This window comes from Tripterygium wilfordii, chromosome 14 (assembly GCF_013401445.1).
Source record: "Tripterygium wilfordii isolate XIE 37 chromosome 14, ASM1340144v1, whole genome shotgun sequence".
Lineage (NCBI taxonomy): Eukaryota > Viridiplantae > Streptophyta > Magnoliopsida > Celastrales > Celastraceae > Tripterygium > Tripterygium wilfordii.
This window is the reverse complement of record NC_052245.1, coordinates 3,965,246-3,981,498: the sequence shown is the minus strand read 5'-3', so window position 1 is coordinate 3,981,498 and position 16,253 is coordinate 3,965,246. Positions and strand designations below refer to the sequence as shown.

The window sequence follows — 16,253 nt, the reverse complement described above, 5'->3', positions numbered from 1 at the left end:
TTAATAGTGCTCCTTTATAAACATCTTTTCCTTGGCAATGAACTTCTGCCCTCTTTGATTTCAATATAAATGGTTGCAGCTATTTATTCTATTATTTTACGTGCAATGGTTAGTTCTGTTTTTGTACAAGAGAATAATTTATTAGTTGAAATTATCTTAGATAAATTAAAGTCAATTATAATAGTATAAGAGGAATTGTACTTATAAAAGGAATTAGTTGGACGTAAACTTATGTTAAAACAAATTAATTTAATATTTAGAGATCTCCAATCTACAATAATTAAATGTGCTGATTAATGTAATTAGTTAGTGGAGTATTCTCCACAATTACGCAATTTATTTATAAAAAAAGAAAAGAAGAGAAAATTGGAGTTAATGTTTGTGCATTTGTTTTGGCCAGCAGATCCCATTTTTTTTGGTTTTATTATCTTTTTTTCTCCTTCCAAAATTTCCTTTAAATTAATTTAAGGTTTGTTTTATAATTTCTCAGAATTTATCAGAGTGTGTGTATATATATATATATTTTATTTTTTTTGTGCAAGGTAATATTTTATTAAAAGAAAAAAATAAAATTAAGAGGTACTACTTCCAACAAAAATCCATACATTTCATATTTTGAAAGACGCTAACGAGAATGTTATTAGTCCACTTAACCGATGCGGCCCAATTTACGAGATCATACCATATATATTTGATTCCAAACAATGTTAGATACACGACAATACACAGGTTTCCTATGTCTGCAAGCACAATTATGTAATCATATTCCAAATTAGCACAGAGACATTATTACTTCTGACCAAATAATATTATTAGAAAAAAAAAACAATAACATTTTTGATTGGTAGGTAAAGATGATCTTTCACACAAGTCATTTTCGTTCCCCCCCTTTATGGAAAATAACAGTGCAAAATCTTGTGTGAACAATGCGTTGCAAAGCTAACACAGAGGAGCTTCCAGAATGGTTGAAATTAAAAATAAAATTAAATATTTATTTAAGTGAGAATAAAATAAAATTGTCTGGAGGATGGATCGGGTCCACCCGGGAAACAAAACGTCAAGGTTATACGCGTGTAGACCACCATTGGGCAATAGTTTCACACGCGTTTTCGGGGAGTGTCGGTGTTAGAGCATGTTGATGAGAATCTCACATCGAAAAATGGTGAGTTTGAAGTCTAACTTATATGGGAAGACAAACCTTCTATTGTCAACTTGAATTTTTAATAGAGAATTATGACCAAATTTGTGATACTAAACTTGAGTTCCCATCGGCTTAAACTTGTGATTCTAGACTTGAGTCACCATCTTTTATGACGGGGCCCAAACTGTGATTCTAGATTTGCACTACCTTTTTTATTTTTTGTAACTTTCAACGGATTATCTAAACTCTTACATACATCAATTTTAATTGTTTGTTATTCGATTTCTCTCTCTTGCAATTCTCTCTCATACTTTTTAATTTTCTCTCTTGTATTCAATTTCATATGTAAATTATTGGTGATTAAAGACGTTAACCGATGCGGCCCAATTTGCGAGATCATACCATATATATTTGATTCCAAACAATGTTAGATACACGACAATACATAGGTTTCCTATGCCTGCAAGCAGCCATAGTATATAATGTGAACAAACACAATTATGTAATCATATTCTAAATTAGCCCAGAGACATTATTTCTTCCGACCTTACAATATTATTAGAAAAAAAAACAAAAACATTTTTGATTGGTAGGTAAAGATGATCTTTCACACAAGTCATTTTCGTTCCTATTTATGGAATTAATTACGTTTTCAAATTATAATTGGTTTTTATTTTTTATTTTTATAGTTGTATTATTGAAGCAATCCAATGATGCCATGGATTTGGAGACATTAACGTAATTGGTATTGATTACCACTGTTTTCTGATTAAGTCTGGTTTCTACTTTTTCGGGTATTTGAGTCCAATTGTCTCGGTGTAAATTGATGTGGCCTTTTGGTTTTACGTTTGATCAAAAATTTAGTATCAGGTTGGGTTGTGTGTAGAGGCGAGATCTGTTGTTGGTTTAACGTTTTTTAGAGTTACGTCGGGAAGAGGGGTTTAATTGTCTGGACACTCGGATATGTGAAGCGACAGAGGAGCCTTACTGGAAGGTCTTACTCAAGGAAGGTTTGAAGAATTGTAATGATTGTCCAACCAAATGTTCTGGAAATCAGGTTTGGAAGGGTTAGTTGTCCGGAAAACTGATGGGCTACGCTATCTTTTTTTCTATAAATAGGAGACTTATTTTCTAGGTTTGTAACCCTAATTCCTATTATTTATTTCTCTGGGTTTAGAAAGGCGGTCGAGAGATAGCAAAAGGGATAACTTTATGGTGTATCTTCTAGGTTTAATTGGGTTCAAGGTGTGAGAGAGAATTGAGTGTCTAATTGTAACAATTTGCTACATAGTGGATTTTCTCTTGGTTGTCTTTTGACAACACCGTGGTTTTTTTCTCCGGCCTTGGAGGTTTTTCCATGTATATTCTTGTGTTGATTGTGTTGCTTTTCTCAATTTTAATTTTTCTACTGTCGTGTTGATATCTCTATTAAGGAGGATCCATGGGCAAATTTTCCAACATTTTGTTCTATTTCACAGTAATTATTTTCCTCTAATCAGCAATGATTAACATATGAAATTGAGATTGTCCCTTTTTGGCTGAAAAAGAAATCAAATTTATTAGTCTAAAACCGAACAATTTGGGATATAAGTAGCCTCAATCAATTCATTTCTCTGGATGATTACACAAACTAATGAAAAATAATCAAAAATCAAAAGCAAGAGTATTACTTGATTAATTTGTATTTCAATTAAGAATAGTTACTATATAGTAAGTAGATCTTACATTTTGCATTCATGGCTGGTGATATATCACGTTTTTTACAGGGCAAATAAGACTAGATAATTGATTTATTTAGTAAAAAAAAAATGATAAATTGAGTTGATAATTTTTATAATTTTTTTGTCACAATTATCCTAAAATTGAGAAAAACACGCATGATCTATATAAAATCGTGAGCCTCATATAATCTTATGCGTCAATCTCAATATTTATAATAACCGAGATAAAAAAATATTAAAATCCATAAAACTGCTCTAATTTTTACTTCTCTCATCCTCCTCTTTCCTCTATAAAGTAACAAAAAGTTTAAATGTTCAATCTTTCCAAGCATATGGTAGTGTCCATAAATGACAAAGACACCTCCCATCACATGGTATAACATGATTGGAAATCAATTTTGGCATTATTAATATTTATTACTTTTTGTATATAAATATTAATAAAAAAAGGGTGAAAACTTTTGAAGGGGTTTAATTAATTAATTGTATAAATAGCTAGGCTACCATTTCTCTTCTATTATCTTCTCTCTCTACAATGGAAAACAAGCCTTCTTCTTTGCTTCAACTTTGGCTTCTCACAATTAGTGTCTCATTGTTTATGAACACAATCCAATGCAAGAGACATCAAGGACAAGCTCTAAGCAACCTCTACAAGTGGAAAATGAACCCGGATTCGGGCATCGACACCAGCATTTTCGACGCCAAACACAATATCATCAACAAGGCCAAGTTCCAGTCTCAGTCTCAAGAGGGTTTGAAAGAGAAAGACAGAATTGATAGACTTCCTGGACAACCCATTGTGGATTTTGCACACTATGGTGGGTATGTAACAGTTGATCGATCAGCTGGCCGTGCTCTTTATTACTACTTTGTTGAAGCAGCACCTCCACTGTCTTCAGACTCACTGCCTCTCCTTCTTTGGCTCAATGGAGGTATTACATATACATATATATGTGTGTGTGTTTATATATATAATTGATTTTTTTGGATCTATTGAAAGAAAAATGTGGCATAGAAATCAATTACTTCGATCAAGAATGTTATCGGAAACTTGTGATCTATGTATGTCTTCATGATTGCTATGGTGGTTAACTTCTCTGTCATGTTGGGTATATGATTATGCCTATTGTGAGATTCAACAACTAATTATTGATAGAATAGTATTTTTATGGTATATGTAATTATAAAATATTTAAAATTATATAGTTATATAACTATATATATAGATAGATAGATACAAAAGAATACAAATCAATGGGATACATCTCCGGCTCATGTGGTCCAAATCCCCTTTCCCCTTTTTCACTCATTGTAGAGGATTTTCCGGCGTGCATGTCGCAAGTCCATTTCATTCTACTTTCTATTATGAATTAATTTGACTTTTATTTATATCCATCGTAATACATATATATATATATATATATATATACACACACACATACATTTTCTATGTTTTTGCTCTTAGATTCCATTTGATTATAAATAAACCAGCTTGCATACTTCTTCTCAAATAGGGTGTTTAATTGATTTAATTAATTAAATCATTTTTTGGTTGAATAATTTAATTAAGTAATTGACATTTTTACAGGCCCTGGTTGTTCATCTCTAGCCTATGGAGCAATGCAAGAGCTTGGACCTTTTCGGGTTCATAGCGACGGCAAAACCCTTTACAGAAACAGATATTCATGGAACAATGGTATATAATATACCCATTCATATTAATTTTCTTACTTCAAAATTAAATTTGTTTTTAATAATTTTTACTTTTGCAGCTGCAAATGTGTTGTTTCTTGAGTCACCAGCAGGAGTGGGGTTTTCATACTCCAACAGAACATCAGATTATACTGAACTAGCTGGTGATAGAAGCACAGCAGCAGATAACTATGTGTTCTTGTTGAATTGGCTTGAGAGATTTCCAGAGTACAAAGGCAGAGACTTTTACATTTCTGGAGAGAGCTATGCAGGACACTATGTGCCTCAACTTGCTCACACTATTCTTCACCACAACAAGATCTCCAACAAGACCATCATCAACCTCAAAGGAATCATGGTATGCCATCAGACTCTAATTTTTCATGCAACTGTTGAGACCTGGGCCGAGACCCAGTGCGGAAAAATAATGCAGGGTGGCATTAGCATGTGCGCTATCTCGCAAACTGCGATACTTAAAAATGCAATTGTTCTTGTTTTATCTACTAACTCTATAATTGTGATGTGCAGATTGGAAATGCAGTGATTAACCAAGAAACTGATGATCGAGGAATGTATGACTACTTCGAAACTCATGCTCTAATTTCTGACGACACTGGGTATCAGATTCGAAAAACCTGCAATTTCTCACCAGAAGCTGTGGAGCAGTCTAGCCAGTGCTACCAGGCCCTTGATGAAGCTGCAAAGAATGTGGGCTTCATAAACATTTACAACATCTATGCCCCCGGTTGCTTCAATGAAAGCATCACCGCTAAGCCCAAACCGGGTTCAGTAAGTTCACATAATCAACCAAAGATTCACTAAATCCATTCTGAGAAATCAAATGTAATCATAAACTTCCATACTTTGCAATGCAGATTATCAACTTTGATCCTTGCAGTGATTTCTATGTGTACGCTTATATCAATTGTCCCGAAGTTCAAGCAGCAATGCATGCTAATGTCACCAAACTCATCCATGACTGGGAACCCTGCAGTGATATCCTTGGAGATTGGAAAGATAGCCCGTCCACCGTACTTCCAGTCTTGAAGGAGTTAATGGAAAACAAGCTTCGCCTATGGGTTTTCAGGTAATCAACACCATCATCATCCGAGTCTTTATCCCAAAAGTTTATGGGTTTTCAGTCGTGAATCGAAAAGACTTCTTATTTTTCTGCAGTGGAGATACAGATGGGAGAGTACCAGTTACTTCAACCAAGTACTCCATCAAAAAGATGAAACTTGATGTCAAGACCTCATGGCATCCATGGTTTATTGCTGGTGAGGTTGGTGGGTATACACAAGTATATGAAGGGGGGTTAACATTTGCAACAGTGAGAGGAGCAGGGCATCAAGTACCAAGTTATCAACCTATAAGAGCACTCTCACTCATCAAACACTTCCTTGATGGCACACCTCTCCCTAATACTTCAAAATATGCCTGATTAATCTGTTCTGTTCTTCTGCTTTTTTCGACGGAAATGAAAGAGTTTGATCGGAGAGCATGAAAGCTGAATGTAATAGTCTGTTTTAATTCTCATGCTTTCCTTTACATTTGTTGTGGATAAATAACAATTACTTGAAGTGATGAAAAGAAACAGTTACAGAGGAACTCTGTTTTTTTTTGGGTTCTAAAATCAACAGAGGATGGTGTGAGTTTTATGTGCTTTTGAAGAACCTTCATTTCAGCCTACAAAAAGGAAAATTGATGGCAGAACCAATTTTGAATCTGTAAATGATTTCTATCTGTGGTGCAAATGCATTTATACTTAAAACTGGCAGCACCAGAACAGAGTACAATTCTAACACTAAACAAAATAAGTGGTCTTGTGGTCTATACAATCCAATTAAACTTGAGTCCTTGCAGTAAATAATGGTTGTTTTTGCAGAATCTCTGTTTATTCTATGATCAACAGCATTTTTCTCAGTAAACCAGTAGTACAATTTGGTTACAAAATTAAACCCCCTCAACTTTGAGGTCAAAAGAAAAGACCCTTCCGTTACTTACTCACGTTAAAATTACAGAAATTAGAAAACGTGACTTTTTAACGGTTGAGGAGCTTTTTGTCTTTTACGAAAAGTTTAGAGGGTAAATACATACAATTTAAAGAGTTGAGGGGTTATTTTCAATTTTCCCTTCATTTTTAACGGGAATAAGTGGTGGATGTTTGGCTTTTGCACCAAGAGACTTCCACAACGGCGAGTCAGGGCAGACATCGATGCGTCCCACAAACTCTGGTGGCGGCCGGTCGCCCAAAAGGAAGAAGATCGAGAGAGCTCCGACGGACATCCAATCCCTAGAGCACGACATCCTCTGCATAATCTTCTCGTTCCTGAGCCTATTTGATCTCGTTCGTTGCTCTGTTGTTTGCAAATCCTGGTAACTTGTTCATTTCCTTCTTTTGTTCACTGATTTAGTCAATTAACCAATTTAATTCATTATTTTTGTTTGACTTGTATCCTGTAATGCTGTGATTAGCTGCCAATTAACAGTGGTGAGATTAGGTTATGAGTAAAATCGATGTGCTTCAGATATTAATTGGTGCTACCGTAGATTAGATGAATTACTTCTCTAAATGCTTGTAAACCTGTACTCTTGTGATAAAGTTATCTGACATTTCTCCTTCTGCGCATGTGTGTGGAATCAAGGAATGCAATTATCAATAGGTCTAAGTTATTGCAACTACTTTATTACAAGCTGCAACGGAATTCTGAGGGCCTTTCAAGTGTATCTACTAGTTTAGAGCAATCATTGAGAATATATCTGGAGCAGCTAGCAATGAAGCATCATAGGCTATCCTTAATAGATGGTCCATTTCAGATTGAGCAATGGAAAGGCCATTCAGCCGGGTATCATTTCTTGTTCTCTTGTACCAGATAATTACTGTATGACTTGTGTGAGTAACAAGTGTGTGGGACATGATTTTGAAGTTTTGCATCATCTTTTCGTTGCATGTAATTTGGTACTTTTAGCATGTGCGATAAGTATCGCTCGTTAAAGTTAAATTTCTGTGGTAGGTGGGTTTTCCCTTTTGTTTATGCATATGTGTTGGTTTTTAATTGGTGCAAATATAATTCCTGATGGCTGACTAAAAACAATTCAAAGGCTTTATAGAGCCTAAATTGGTTTGAATGTCTTATAACATTAGAAGTCAAGGTCCTGCTTGGCATATGCTTCTGGAAGTAATTTTTGTTTTCATGAAGAGAGGAAAAAACTTTGAAGAGCCAGAAATATTGCGAGAGGACTATAATTTTGCATGTTGCACTAAGTGTTGATACTTTGAGAGAGCCTCTGTTTGGTTTGAAAAATATATTTTTTTTCATTTTCAATATCTTAAATTCAATCTTAGTTTTGAAGGTGACAAGAATGAACTTGCATTGAGGTTCATATTGATGTTTCCCCTGCAACCAAACTTTTACCCAAACTAGTTATAGAATTTCTGAAAGATAGGTATGAAACAGAGTTTGTAATATTATTAGGATATAAGAGAGTGATTTTTAAACTAATTATAGAATTTCTGAAAGATAGGTATGAAACTGGTTGTTTTGTTGGTATGCATGAGCGCAAAACTCACAAGTTAATGTTATCATTGGAGAAGCTATTGTTCATGCATGCTTACAGTGACCCATGAATTATTGATTTGTTGTTATAAAGCAGTTCTTTATACCCATGAATTATCGATGTCACGAATGACATGAATGGTCAGGTGGTGTGTCATGGTTTTATACTTGTGCATGTGTACACACAGGCAGAAATGCGCATTGTTGTCTTAACCTAGTTTTCTCTTAGGGTCGATCAGTGCCGCATGAAGATGGGTTTGGTTCTTACTGGTGTAGGTGACAAGGTACTGCCCCATGTCCAGCAAGTCTTAAGTACTGTGCCACGTCCTTGAGGACTTATCCAAGTACAAGCTAACCTTTTTGTTTATTCCATGGTGCAAATAAATTGTGCCTGACTAAGTATAACATTTCGATTGTGATGATGCCAGGTTATGCGTCTATGGTCACTAGAAAGCTATAAATGCATAGAAGAATACTCTGTCCCAGATAAAGTTTCACTGGTTGACTTTGATTTTGATGAGAGCAAGGTAAACATAAATATTTTTGTGCATGTGGGACTCGAACTCTAATCTCCTCCACTCCTCTAGGTCTCTTTTTGTGCATTGATTTAACAGAAATAAATGCAATGCTATTTTTTTAAAAAAAGTATATTCAAAATTTGCCGTGGTGCTGAGACCATTAGTTCACAGTTTGTTCCATTACATCAAATTTTTAATGTCAATGTTGCTAAGCTGGTTCCTTTCGGAAACAGATTGGGAGAATCATAATTACACAGGTATGAGAAATGTTTCCATGATTGTTTGGGGTTTTAAAAATTAAATATCACTATTTAGTTTATATTTCTTCTTCCCACTGAATTAATGCAGGATCTATAGTCTAATAAAAACATTTTGATTAAGCTTCACAGCAGGGGTAATCTTTCCTTCATCAATATCCCAATTCCTTCTGTGCCTCTTATGAAAAAGAATGCGATCGTTATGTTGTGATCAGAAAGTTCTATACAAGTGAATTTATTAAGCCCCAGTGGCTTAACTGTTACTTAATTGTCCGTAAATATTTTGGCAGATTGTTGGTTTGGTTGGTACTCGTATATGCATATGGAGGCGCAATGGGAGTAGAAGCATATTCCCCTCACATGAAGGCACCTTTCCAAAGGGTTTATGCATGCGGTGTGTTTCTCTTCACGTACTCATCATGAGCTCTGGTTTGATGTGAATTGGTGTCTTGTCTCTGCAGATATTTACCCATTGTTAGATGCATTCTGACTTTTATCCACTGTACTTGTAGTTACTTTGATCCAGAGGCTATAGTTGGATGTGAGGATGGAGCCGTTCGTGTTTTTGACATGTATAGTAGGACATGTTCTCGAATAATTAGGTATGGACATCAGGAAATTGTTAACGTTGTTTGTTTTTTTTTCTTCTAAATTCATTATTAAATGGAAATTGATATGTAAACTTAGGATCCTTTTCATATGTTATGCATGATTTTTTTCCAAGTCTCACAACATTGGTTTGTTATTTTGAAAAGTTGTGCCCTGTACATTAGATTGAAAAGCGTCTTTGACTTGTAAATCCCCTCATCTGAAAATTTAGAGGTAACGCAAATATTACTGATATCATGTGGGCAGTGATCCTTTGTCTCCTTTTGGAGAATGGCATTCTCAATTCTTCCTAACATTTGCCTTGTCTGTTGATTTGTTAAACTTGAATTCATGTGCTACATTATTAAGTTTCAAGAGCCGTTAATGCTAAAGTAGTGATTGTTGCTATAACTCGTTACTTTTTACAATATTCTGTAGTATGAAATTCATGAAACATAGCTTTAATCTCCTAATTTCAGGATGCATGCTGCACCCGTGACAAGCTTATGTCTGAGTGATGATCAACTAATTATAAGCGGTTCCTCCCTTGGCAGCATCACAATATCTGGTCTTCTTTCTGATCAGCGAGTAACCACACTTAGAAGAACTGATTGCACAGGTTATGTGGTATTTGATAGTTCGTTGTCTCAGAATGTTGATAATTTGTCTACAGAAGGAAAAAACCAGAATGTTGATACTTCTTGTTATGGAAACAAAATGAAAATAAAAATGTTGATACTTTCGGAATGATCTTCTATTTATAACTGCTTTGGTTTTTTTAACTGGATATGGCGTCTTCTCGTAATTACATAAATCTGATGTCAACTTATACAGGCATAAGGACCTTGTGTTTCAATGCCGTGTCACATAAACTTTTTGCTGGAACCACTGCTGGATTTGTATCGTGTTGGGACATTAGGTATGAAAATTATAGGCCATACTTCCTTGTTTATTGTTTCATTTTCAACTATCAGACCTAAATATGTTTGAAAAGTAGAGGTTATGATCTTCCGAGTAAAATGCCAATCAGTTATTGTCTAAATTCATTTTATGTTTTCAAGTTGAAGCTTTTGTTATATCTTAGCGAACAACATCCAATAATGTTAACTACACCCAACCATAAACCTTCATCCCCAGCTCCGACGATATATGAATAAATAAAGGAATTTATTGGCTGTTATGATGAAATGCAAATTTTCGGAAAGACTGATGCAGTTGTTACTTGGATGATAAATAGTAGATAATGTAATTTTTGAACTGCAGCTTTGTAATTTTAAAAATTCATGTACTCAATCACGAGGTACTTGCAAGATATTCTATCATAATCATTGACCAGTTGAGAATTTCTTATGTTACTTAGTACAAAGAAAATACAAGAAGAAATCATTGTCTTCTTAATTCTCTTCATGGATAATTCATACAATCTGTGTTTGGTCATTATTTTGAAAGTGAGGAACACTTAGATAATAGTCTTTTTTTCCTTTTGTTCTTACCTTTCGTGCAGGACAATGAGACGCGTATGGGAGAGACAAGTGAGTTCTAACGTCGTTTATTCCTTGCAACACCAGCGAAACGACACATCAACGCTAGTAGTTGGTGGAATAGATGGTGTGCTTCGTGTTTTGGATCAAAACACAGGAGATGTTCTTTCAAGCTGTACGATGGACGCACAGATTTTGCCGAGTTGTTCTGAAAGTGCTAGGGTCGTTGAAAGGAGGAAAGGGAGGAGGCTTTCGGAGGAGGACATCCACATTGACAAAATTCCTAGAAGCACCCGTCCTCCCATTACATGCCTGGCTGTTGGGATGAAGAAGGTTGTTACAACACACAATAGCAAGTACATCAGATTGTGGAAATTTAACTGATTGACAACAAGTCTTGTCAACATCTTTGTCCCCTTTGTATCTGTAATTGGGAAACTGATTGGGACATTCGGTTTAGCTATATGTATCAGGATTTATTTGATTTATGTATTATTTTACTACTAAATGAACGAACATATTTTAATGGTTGCTTAAGTAGCTAATGTTCTAAATTATCGAATGTTTGGATCAACTCCGCAACCACGTGGGTGATAACCTAGCAGGTGAATCTTTTAGGGGTTAAACTATATGGATTCAGGAGGTAAGTTTGATTTTCGCAGGGAGTAATATCTTTGTGATCACGGGTTAGGTTTTGACCTCTTATAATGTATTTAGATGGGAAATTTCTTTGCGCACAAGCTAACCCCCATGTTTAGGTCTATATCAAATGTTTATGTTTAGGTTTATTTCGAATTTTTAAAGGGTAAAGTAAGGGTGGTAGAATGAAAAGCCTAACTTAGTTGTCCCTTTTTTGAGAATAAAAACAAGAACGGGCTAAAATAGGCCCAGCCCATGTTCAAACATCAGGCCCTTGTGTCTATTGAGATTTGAGGGATGATCCCTCGAGTCGTGGGCTATCAGAATCAGTAGAAGTTTCACTGATTTGAATCCCTAAACCTAGAAATTCCTGTAGTCAGGGAGGAGGGATGGTGTGCATAAGGAAGGCGACGATGGAGGACCTGCTGGCGATGCAGGCCTGCAACCTGCTATGTCTGCCGGAGAACTACCAGATGAAGTATTATCTCTACCACATACTCTCCTGGCCCCAGCTCCTCTACGTCGCCGAGGACTACAATGGCCGTATCGTCGGTTACGTCCTGGCCAAGATGGAGGAGGAGTCCAACGAGTGTCACGGCCATATTACCTCCCTCGCCGTCCTCCGCACACACCGCAAACTTGGCATTGCCACCAAGCTCATGACCGCCGCCCAAGCAGCCATGGAGCAGGTACTTCACCTTCATTCAAGAAGTTTTGATGTTTTACTAATCAGTAAGTCAGTGTGCGCTTGCGTTTTTGTGTATGAGATCAACTCAGATGATCCCGATGATAAGATTTTAAAGCTTTTGTCATTGAAGAATCGAGCTCTGCAGTTTAGCTTTCGGTATTTTTTGATGGCTGAGTGAATATAGTTGTGATTGAGAAGAACAATTACTCTTAATATTCTAGATAATACCATGTTGATGATAAAAATATTGTGCGACAGGTGTTTGGAGCAGAGTATGTGTCACTTCATGTGAGGAAGAGTAATCGTGCTGCGTATAATCTGTACAATGGAACATTGGGTTACAAGATTAATGATGTAGAGGCAAAGTATTATGCCGATGGAGAGGATGCATATGATATGAGGAAGCAGTTGAAAGGGAAGCAGAATCATCATCATGGACATCATCATCACCATCATCATCATCATCATCAGCATGGTGGTGGTTGTTGCTCGGGTGAGCCAAGGAGTTCAGAACCGAGAGGGGAGGCAAAATCAGACTCCAAAGACATGACAAAATCAGAGTCAAAATCTGCCGGTTGATGGTTTGTAGTTTTTGTTAATAATGTTTGTTGGATTTTTTTATGGCTACACTTATCATAGATATGTTCTACGACTATGAGTGCGCGATAATGTACGTGAGGATTGGGTGATACATTGACACTGCTGCCATGACTTAGATGGATATGTAATGTTATTTTGTGCTTTCTTATGTTTTACATACTGGATTATTTTGCCGACGTTTCCGTTGCAGTTTTATGCGTGTTTCGATTTGCTGTAGAATGTACCAGCACAAGAAGCTATAAATGTTTTGCTCTTCTAATGCCATTTAGACTCCAGTCTACTTTGTTTATATGGATTTAATTTTTAGTCTGTTTTTTCTGTGCATCCCTCCTTAACCCACCTGGTAATTAAGTACTTAAAAAGTTGTTTAATGGTTAGAAACTTGTGTGTTTCCTGTTGAGTTCATTTGCTTATAGTATTGATCCATTTATCAATTTTCTGAATGATGGGAGTAGCACAAATCAAATGAAGTTGAAATGGTCTGTAGAATAGGTTATGTTGCTTCAAAACCATTCTGAGTAAACTTATTTTCGTTTGCTTTTAGGATATATTAGTTTGTGCGAATGTTGTAGAGAATTTTATTTCCAAATTTACCACTTGATAAATAAAGAGATAGTCCTCATGAATGGATCTTGTTCTTAATTTCTGTTCTCTTAATACGCCAAAGAGAAAACTGTAGCTTCATTTCTATCTAGACTGACATTTTGTTTGGAGACCTGACGTTATTTGGATTATTGTTGATGAAAATTTAGACCTTGTAACAGCAATTTGTTTGCTTTATTAGTATTCATTGTAAAGTAGGAGTGACCATGCTGATTTGTTTGATTTTCTTTTCTGGTGTAATGTGGTAACTTTTAAAAGGTAGATATATAAGAATTGTGGTATTCTACTATATGATCTTTGTCCTGGTAGAGAATTGACCTTCTTTTTTGTCTGATGAGCTGACAAAAGATTGCCATTTAATTTCTTCTTTGACATCGTTTTTAGGATGTTATTGTCATTGGGAGGTCTTCACTTATTCTATTCTGGTCTTATTTGGTATAAAGCTCCTAAATTCCGGAGTGTTTCTAGCTTTTAACTAATTTTGGATTTAGCCTTGTCCATTGAGAGAAGGATCATATTCAGAGAAATTCATCTTGAATGGTAACTGGAAGGTCATATTGCAAACAAGAGCAGATTCAACACTGATACTTGATGTAGAAGTAATCTTTATGTTTATCATCTAGAAAAATAATGAGATTGGTCATAGGTTAGGAAAGACTGAAGGAGTCGCTGGGGGAAGTGAGAAATATTGGTGATATTTAATTCTTGTATGCGATTCCAAATTAACAATTTTTTGCTTGATTCATGACAATTTTATCATCAAATTGTAGGCTATTACAGGTTGATTTCCAGGAGATAGGAGTGTCTTCTCAGCATAATAAACAATAATCTGAATGATGAATAGGGCCAAGTCATATACTTCTTTCAGTAAAACCTCTTCTACTATTAGGAATTCTATTATCAATTTCTCGACACTGTGATATAGGTTTCTATTACGATCACATTCCTTAATTTATTAATGAGATGAGATAATTGTTGACGGGCATATCATACCATTGTGCAATGCATACTTTTTCAATGTATCCAAGGGAAGGTGTCTGTAGTTATGGATGCGTTTTTTTCATTTTTTGTGATGAGTGTTTGGGACTCTTGGTTTTACTCAAATATTAATTTGGTTTGTACATTGCAACAGCTTTAAACATAATAGCTCTTTTGCATACTTGGACCAGTGACTGGTACTACCCGTAAAAGGAGATTATGGAAAGCTGCCAGGAAGAGTATTTGCTGCAGATGGTAAGACCTTCAAAGAAAAATAAGAGATGGTAGGCATTATGGATCTGTAATATAGCCTTATATATTTGCCGGTTATATGTTAGTACATTTCTTTTGGATCTTCTTAAGAGTTCCTTACTATTTTTGTGTATTTAACTTTTAAAGCCCATATACATAATGATTGGTAGGCGACTGAACTGTGAAACTATTTTAGGGTTCTAACCCACCAGAAGAATCTCACATGTTCAAAAGATGAGATGAACTATAATCATAATTGAATTGATATTATTATTATGTTGTTCCACATCTTTGACAATTCTAAGCCAAAATTACTTTAATAGCCCAAGTTGGTGTCTGTCATGCTCACTATATTCCTTGTAAAGAGGCTTTATTTATATATACATATATGCTCATGCCATGTCACTTTCTTTTTTTTGGGAGGCTTCAAAAAAGGAAGTATATGCATTTACTTTTGTCCATGGACATGTGGCCTATAGCAATGTAATTTAATTATCACGTGTTGAAGTCAGATTTTCCTTTTTGTGAGGTACAAGTGTGCCATTAATATTACATCAAGGCCACCAATTTATTTTTATAGAGTATGTGCTTGGACAGCAGTAATTGGTTGAGTACTTGGATACGTATTTGATTCTTTGAAAAATAAAATATGTTTGGATATGATTGTGAAAGTATTCTGGGTTACGTAATACATGATTGATAGGAAGGAATATGGGAGTGCTGACTAGGAATGGATAGTTTGTATCCTACAAGAAAAAAAAAAAACCTTATAATAATACCACCAAGTGTGTGTCATTCGTAAAGCAAGTGTTATTTATTTGTCTCAATGAGAAATTGAGTTGCTTGATGAGTCGCACAACCTATTATTTCAAATATAAAATTATTATTGATTTGTTATGTGGTATATCGCCCTGACTTCTGAGGTTAGGGTGGTGGATGGAACTTGCTTGGACTATCCCGTGTTATGGCGGATGTCTGTGAATATTTTGGTCAATTGTTCGTAAATCTTAACTTACTATAAATATTTTAATTGATCGTGAATCCTTGTATTCAGAGAAAATTCGAGAGAGAGTTTGTAACTATATCAACAAGATTTATCATGTGGACGTAGGAAAGAATAAAGATAGGTCAAATCACATAAAATTGTTTGTCTCTTTTGGGAGATTAATCTTGATTTTCAATTTCTCTATTTTGTTTTTGCATTAATTATTTGCTAATCATATCATGAACGCCTTGAAATGTTTCCGCACAACATGTTGGATCTTTATATATATGTTTGTTATTCTCCACCATTTTTATTGCCTAATTTAATTATTAACTTTTTAAAGCTGTAGAGTACAATAATTGTTATTAATGTTCACCCTTCCTTATCAGAATGTGAGTTTGTAGATGAGTGGGCCCTACTTTTACACCTCTTTTTTTTTTAAACATGTTTTTGTGGGTAATCGACAGTGAGGGTTCAATCTTCAATGTATATAATGTTGATCATTCTGTCTCCTAGTCCTAGATGCTATATCATACCAAATTTGACCAAGTTA

At 35.2% G+C, this 16,253-nt stretch overlaps 3 protein-coding genes across 4 annotated transcripts; all 3 read left to right on the top strand.

Moving 5' to 3' along the window:
* Positions 1-3,391: 3,391 nt before the first annotated feature.
* Positions 3,392-6,162, top strand: LOC120014729 (serine carboxypeptidase-like 40). Its single transcript, XM_038866770.1, has 6 exons — positions 3,392-3,794; positions 4,451-4,558; positions 4,635-4,912; positions 5,083-5,343; positions 5,430-5,641; positions 5,731-6,162. The coding sequence occupies exons 1-6, from the start codon at positions 3,398-3,400 to the stop codon at positions 5,993-5,995; spliced, it is 1,521 nt and encodes a 506-aa protein (XP_038722698.1). The 5' UTR covers positions 3,392-3,397; the 3' UTR covers positions 5,996-6,162.
* Positions 6,163-6,718: 556 nt separating this feature from the next.
* On the top strand, positions 6,719-11,492 carry LOC120014414 (F-box/WD-40 repeat-containing protein At3g52030). The gene is made up of 9 exons (XM_038866362.1): positions 6,719-6,930; positions 7,200-7,400; positions 8,341-8,395; positions 8,540-8,638; positions 9,177-9,280; positions 9,399-9,488; positions 9,954-10,093; positions 10,309-10,393; positions 10,979-11,492. Exons 1-9 carry the CDS (start codon positions 6,770-6,772, stop codon positions 11,337-11,339), a joined length of 1,296 nt encoding a protein of 431 aa, XP_038722290.1. The 5' UTR covers positions 6,719-6,769; the 3' UTR covers positions 11,340-11,492.
* A 411-nt stretch (positions 11,493-11,903) lies between these two features.
* LOC120014363 (N-terminal acetyltransferase A complex catalytic subunit NAA10-like) lies at positions 11,904-15,001 on the top strand. 2 transcript variants are annotated; one of them, XM_038866293.1, is made up of 3 exons: positions 11,905-12,283; positions 12,541-12,863; positions 14,618-15,001. In XM_038866293.1, exons 1-2 carry the CDS (start codon positions 11,984-11,986, stop codon positions 12,859-12,861), a joined length of 621 nt encoding a protein of 206 aa, XP_038722221.1. In that variant the 5' UTR covers positions 11,905-11,983; the 3' UTR covers positions 12,862-12,863; positions 14,618-15,001. The 2 variants fall into 2 exon arrangements, with proteins under 2 accessions (XP_038722222.1, XP_038722221.1); XM_038866294.1 differs by lacking the exon at positions 14,618-15,001 and having other exon boundaries at positions 11,904-12,283; positions 12,541-13,144.
* Positions 15,002-16,253: the final 1,252 nt, after the last annotated feature.